Genomic DNA, 6834 nt, shown 5'->3' with positions numbered 1-6834 from the left:
TCTTCAAGATTGTTGTCTTGCTTTCTCTGAGAAGCGGTTCGCCACTTTGTTGAGCAAATTGCTCGCACACAAAAAACTTGATCACGGGGGTCAAGACTTTATGAATAGGCACATTCCCCACCGGAACAAGTGGGCACGTGCTTTTGATGAAGATGGCCGAAGATACGGTCAAATGACAAGCAATATGGCCGAATGCTTCAATAGGGTGCTCAAAGGTGCACGTGGATTACCTGTGACGGCAATAGTTCAATACACATTTGACAAGATGAATGCGTACTTTCTAAAGTACTCAATGGAAACTGATGCACAGATAGCGGGTGAGAACCCGCGCAAGTACAAGTACAAGTCCCCACCCAAGGTTGATGAATGGTTAGAATTTCAATCACGAAAGGCGAACTCAGAAGAAGCTATATTATATGACAACGAAGAGTGGAAGTATGAAGTGAAAGAGCCAGGAGGAACCACAAACGATGGCCGGCAACATGGAGGTCGGGCTTTCAAGGTGTCGTTAACACAATGTGATTGCTCTTGCGGGAGGCCATTGTTGCTTCATCTCCCATGCGCTGGCGCTGCAACATGTACAAGTGAATGAGACATCGAACGTAACAACACATGTTAAGTGCTAGTTTGAAGGAGATGTGAACCTTGATGAATGCTCGAAGTGCACCTTCTCCATCGCTTTTGCCAGCCGGGGTTGTTTCAAGAATAGTCTCGGTCTCATCAGCTGCTTTCTTGATCTGGGCACGCTATGAACAGAAATGGTATTAACGTGTTAGGCAAGCGAAGATGTGAATAGTGTGAATGAAAAGCAAAGAGGGCAAATACCACAAAGTTCATCATTGGAGCTGAAGGGATCACTGAGTTGCCTTTCCTGACTAATGCGTTGTATTGGTGTTGGGCTACCTCATCAAAAACAGTGGGTTCTTCCAAAATCTCCTCAGCATACGCCGGCTTGCATACCTCCACACGGGTACTTGCAAGAAACCATGTGAGATAGTTGTTGAACGCTACAGGGCAGTGCTCACGAAGCTGGACTCCTTTTCCAGCCCTAGCTTGCTCCACACTAAGCGCAAACTGTACGACATACTTTCTGTGATGCTTGGCCCAATCCTTAATCTTCCGCTACCTTTTCCTATCCAACCTGCAAGTTAGAAACATAATATTAGTAGCATCGAAACCGCCGAGAAGCTGCTAAGTACTCAAGGTTAATTATATCTTACGCGTGTAGCAACTTGTCCGTGTCCTCCCACTCCGGCGGATGTGCCTGGAACAAACCAAACTGACGGCGCACTCGATGTGGGAGGTGAAGCTCAACTGCCCAGTTGCATATGAGTGGGCATCGCATACGCCAGAGATCCCTATCCCTAGTGCACATCGGATTCAGCCTGAACTCTAAAGGGTTACCAAAACTATCTCCTGTTCCATACGGCTCCCATATCACCTGCAAAATGGGATAGAATGCAAAATTGATATCGAGTTGCAATAGAAGCATCATAATCACTTATGCCATGTCAATTCACCTGCTCAGGCGTGATCGCGTCAAGCTCACTCTGGTACAACTTGTACATGACCGAGGGATCATCTGTCGTCTCATTTATCACATCCCACTTGTAAGCCCAAGTGGGTAGCCGTAGTAGGTCGCCTTTGTCGTCCCAATCATCGTACTTCACCTTCTTCGGATGTCCAACCGGCAAACGCTCCCAGCTCCATATGGAAAGTGCGAGCAAACAACCACCAATACCTCCAGATGACCTACAACAGGCTTCGTCCAACTGCACATAAAAGAGAACATGGTTCAATTAAGAGCAAGATTGCATTCATAATGTAGCAATGAAGTGAAAAAGAAACAACTTCATACCTGTCTATACAAGTAAGCCAGTGTCGCCGAACCCCAACTCCATTTGCTATCGAAGACGGTCAACGCCTTCAGCCACATCCATGGAGCATTCTTGCCTGTGCCATCAGCAAACATAGTCCTGGATATCACATACCACATGTAGACACGAGCATATATCTTGACCGTGTCCTCATCAGCTTCCGGTGGGCAAGTACCAAAGTGCTCAGTAATCCACGTGAAAGTAGCACCGGCTGCGACTCTTTCCTTCTTCTTGTTTTCTGCTGCTGGTTCCGGAGGCTCCGGAGGAACCATACCGATAAGGGCATGCATCTGCGCGCGCCACCCATCGGAGTCGGTGCTCATACATAGAGGATTCCCATCGATAGGAAGACCGGTGATCATAGCAATATCCTGGAGCGTCACTGTCATCTCCCCGGTCCGTAGATGGAAACTATGTGTCTCCGGCTGCCAATGATCAATAAGTGCGGTGAGTGCTAGAGCATTGTTGGGTGGCGTCGACCGTCTGACCATATGAATGAAAGGGAGAAGTCCTGTCTCCCTTACATACGGTGTGTATCGCTCATCATAGCGCATCCACCCAAGGGTGACCCCGTGAGAACGAAGCTTCAAAGGTGCAAGCGCCTACAAACAAACAATTCATAACATTACATATGGGGCATTTGTGTTTGAAATAAATACGAAATTCATAAAACAGGCCACTTTCATTATTACCCGCTGCTCCACCGCCATAGCGTACGACCGGTGTTGTTTGTCCCAGTGATCATCGAGAAGCCAAACCATCCTAACAATTTTGAAAGAAAGCTTTCTTGTCAACACGATTATCTTTTCAATACAAATAAACTAAAGTACGCCTACTAGATGCAAAATACAAAGCATATGTATCCAAACCATTCTTGCCAATACAAATGTAATTTCAATAAACTAAACTAAGCCTACCTCATGCAAGATTCAATGCAAATATCTTTTCCATATAAATAAAATGTCAACCTATGTATCCAAACTATATAAATAACATGTCAACCTATGTATCCAAACCACATTCTAGTCTAACAAGGGTTCCCCAAATCTAATACATGCAAGATTCAAACAAAAATTCCCTAAATCTAATACACACAAGATTCAAACAAGGGTTCCTCAAATCTCCGAAATAGCATACATTCTATGGATAGAAAGAAGGGGATCGGAGAAAAGTACCTTCTAGGATGGATTGGTGAAGGAATCCACGGGCCAAATCGTCATATTTGAAGATTTTTTAAGAGGGGATTGAGAGGGGGAGAGGAGGAAGCCGCCGGCCGCCTGTTCTGTAACTCCTCTGGAACGAATGGGTGGGGTGGGGGGGGCAGCGGGCGGCTGGCATCTAAGTCACAGTGCAGCGCCTGCGGGCCGGGCGCTGCACATTACGGTGCAGCGCCTAGCTCTGAGGCGCTGCACTGCTGGGTGCGGGCCAAGGGGCTGCCATGGTGGACTGAGGTGCAATGCCCCCGAGCTGGGCGCTGCACCGTAGGGTGTGGCGCCTGCGTGGTGGGCGCTATACAAAAGGGTCAGTGTTGTGAAATAGTTTCACGGGAAGTTCATTTTGTGAATTGATTTCGTCCACAGGTCAAAATAGTCAAAATTGCCCCAAACGCACCCAGAAACGGATCAAACGCCCCTGGACGTACATTAAAGTCTACCAGCCTACGAATAGGGCCTCGTATGAAGCAATTTCAGTAGTGATGGAGATTTTGCAATACAGCCTACTGAATCTTGCTGCGTGTGCTACAGGATATTCAGTACATCTCCATTTTGACCATGCCTACACTTCCCAACTGCCTTGGTAACAATTTTGAAAAGTTTGACATCTACCACGCTTGTAAGACCAACGTTACAGACATGGAGAAACAACAACCTTTATTACATAATACATGCATAGGAAACCATTCCCATGTACGTTTTAGTGTGGTTTAGCGTGCGGCTAATTTAACTTGTGCCTCTTGGGTTTGTGGCTGTCAACCTCATCTTCATCATCTTCTTCATATTGCTCTTCTTTACCTTCCTTAAAGCAGCAACTAGACTGATTTGTGTCAGACTCTTCCTTGCAATGCACGTTTACCACATTGCAGATTTGCTTGGCTGCAGAAACATTTACTGATGGATCATGTTCTCCCCATCATTTATCCACTGGATCTTCACAGCCATAGGTAGCTTGTTTAATTAAACCAAAAAATTCGACAGGCTGTAGAGAACAAAAACAATGATCGGTTAGCATGCCTGCGGTGCACAATTTTAAATCATGACTGATTTTTATTATGAAGCGATTAGAACAATCTAACCATTAAATCTTTAGATGCAATGTCGTTCTTTAGCACTGTTTCTTCATTTTTGCAAATCTTTGACTCAGCACAGTCCTGCACCATGAAAGCTGATATCAGGAGAGTAAACATTTTTCAAACAAAATAAATGCACCCAAATTTAATGAAATGCTAACCGAAAATGCCTCAACATCGCCATCCAAACAGCTCTCCCCCATCAAAATCATCCCAATGCATGTGTACTGAAACTGAAGAAGATTACGCCATGCATTCTAAGAGAAAACATTGCTAAAACAAAAGATAACCATGGTACAAGTCATACCATGTCATTGCCAAGTCCGCCTAGCAACAATCCACCCTTTCCACGTTCCATTTCGCCAACTCCTTGTTTGGAACGACCCCTGCCTTGCCAATGGGTCCTTGCTTCCTTGGCCACCCCTCCGATCCATGGCCATGTGGTTATATAGAGGATGGAATGGTGGGTGGCTCACCAAAACCAGTTCAAATTTGAAAATAATAATAACTACACCGGAGATTAATTTTGTATGGACAGAATAAATGCATAACAACATTTACTTCCCACTGCATAAAATCATACAGAGTTCATTTTTTCAAAATGTTAGGACAACATTCTGGCATGTAACATTTTCCTAGGTGCAATGTTTGTCAGATATCTTGAGAAATAACTAAATAATGTTGATTTATCTTAAGAGATTAGCTTCCCAAACATTACTTCTTCAAATTATAAGTATTATTAATCAACAGAAGGAGACATTATGATTACAATTTGCTTGAGAACAATGAACACAACACACATTATTTAAATTCGAATACAATTTATTAAAACTATCACCCAACATTAAAAATCTTACACATGAATACATTTAAAAAAATACTATTAAGCTAACTTAAATCAACCTCTTCAACACCCAGAGGTGACAGACCTGGGAATGTACTAATCCCTTCCATGAAACTTACCATTTTCTTGGAGCAGCTATTCTTCCTATGCCCAACAACTTTTGCAATTGCTACAAAGTGGTTCTTTGCGTGGTTTAACTGGCAGATCCCCCCTCTTTGGACATGTAGTATTCTTGTGTCCTTTTCCACGATAAACACTACAGAAACGTGTTTGCTCCTGTGATTCTTAATACGGTGCTTTGTCACGTGCTGTGGTTGGCTATCCTCTTTTCAGCCTCCTTTCTGGAGCTGACAAAACTTCTCTTGATGGCACTTCAGCATTGCAATTACCAATTGGCTCGATTGGGTTAACATGAGAAGAGCTGGAAATAGAGTCTTTGGACGCACTTGGGTGCTTGGTCTTCAGTGTTTTGCAAGACGCTCTGGAACCCACCGAGTTCGTCATGCTTGATGCCTTGGACTTCTCTACAACACTTAGCCCGTCTTTGTTCATGCTTAACGCCATAGCTTTCTGCTTTAAATCACAAAGTCCACTCATGACATACTCAAAAGCCTCAGGATTGCTATCACCAAGATGAACAATCTCCAATGCAGTTATGTACATTGCAGAATGCATGAATGTCATTGCATCAGGTGGCCCCATGTCTCTTTGGTAATGCTTGATATGATCTGCCAAAACATCTCGGGCATCTACTGTCCATCTCTTCATTATGTGTGCTTGTGGGATTTTCTTCACATCAAGTGTTATCATAACCTACATAAAAAATTACACATTCAGAAAGGAAAGAATTTACCAAAAAAATTGTTTGTTTTGGTATTTACAAGAAGTTTTGAAATGAACCTTAAGTATATGGGAGTAAATCATCCCCATGTGCTCGTATCTTCCGCACTCGCAAGTGTATTTTGATTGGTTTGCCGCTATAATGACCTCATATTTAGTTTTTGAAGGAAATATGCCCTAGAGGCAATAATAAAGTTATTATTTATTTCCTTATATCATGATAAATGTTTATTATTCATGCTAGAATTGTATTAACCGGAAACATAATACATGTGTGAATACATAGACAAACAGAGTGTCACTAGTATGCCTCTACTTGACTAGCTCGTTAATCAAAGATGGTTATGTTTCCTAACCATAGACATGAGTTGTCATTTGATTAATGGGATCACATCATTAGGAGAATGATGTGATTGACTTGACCCATTTTGTTAGCTTAGCACTTGATCGTTTAGTTTGTTGCTATTGCTTTCTTCATGACTTATACATGTTCCTATGACTTTGAGATATGCAACTCCCGTTTACCGGAGGAACACTTTGTGTGCCACCAAACTCACAACGTAACTGGGTGATTATAAAGGTGCTCTACAGGTGTCTCCGAAGGTACATGTTGGGTTGGCGTATTTCGAGATTAGGATTTTTCACTTCGATTGTCGGAGAGGTATCTCTGGTCCCTCTCGGTAATGCACATCACTTAAGCCTTGCAAGCATTGCAACTAATGAGTTAGTTGCGGGATGATGTATTACGGAACGAGTAAAGAGACTTGCCGGTAACGAGATTGAACTAGGTATTGAGATACCGACGATCGAATCTCGGGCAAGTAACATACCGATCATAAAGGGAACAACGTATGTTGTTATGCGGTCTGACCGATAAAGATCTTCATAGAATATGTAGGAGCCAATACGAGCATCCAGGTTCCGCTATTGGTTATTGGCCGGAGACGTGTCTCGGTCATGTCTACATAGTTCTCAAACCCGTAGGG

General features: G+C 43.3%; 1 protein-coding gene across 1 annotated transcript; it reads right to left on the bottom strand.

Moving 5' to 3' along the window:
• Nucleotides 1–1216: 1216 nt before the first annotated feature.
• Nucleotides 1217–2294, bottom strand: LOC125516726 (serine/threonine-protein phosphatase 7 long form homolog). The gene is made up of 3 exons (XM_048682058.1): nucleotides 1859–2294; nucleotides 1521–1772; nucleotides 1217–1441 (listed from the first exon to the last, which is right to left on the bottom strand). The coding sequence occupies exons 1-3, from the start codon at nucleotides 2264–2266 to the stop codon at nucleotides 1217–1219; spliced, it is 885 nt and encodes a 294-aa protein (XP_048538015.1). The 5' UTR covers nucleotides 2267–2294.
• Between the last annotated feature and the right edge of the window lie 4540 nt (nucleotides 2295–6834).

The sequence above is a fragment of the Triticum urartu genome, chromosome 6, assembly GCF_003073215.2.
Source record: "Triticum urartu cultivar G1812 chromosome 6, Tu2.1, whole genome shotgun sequence".
Classification (NCBI taxonomy): Eukaryota; Viridiplantae; Streptophyta; class Magnoliopsida; order Poales; family Poaceae; genus Triticum; species Triticum urartu.
The sequence above is the reverse complement of the archived record's forward strand: the minus strand, read 5'-3'. Positions and strand labels throughout refer to the sequence as shown.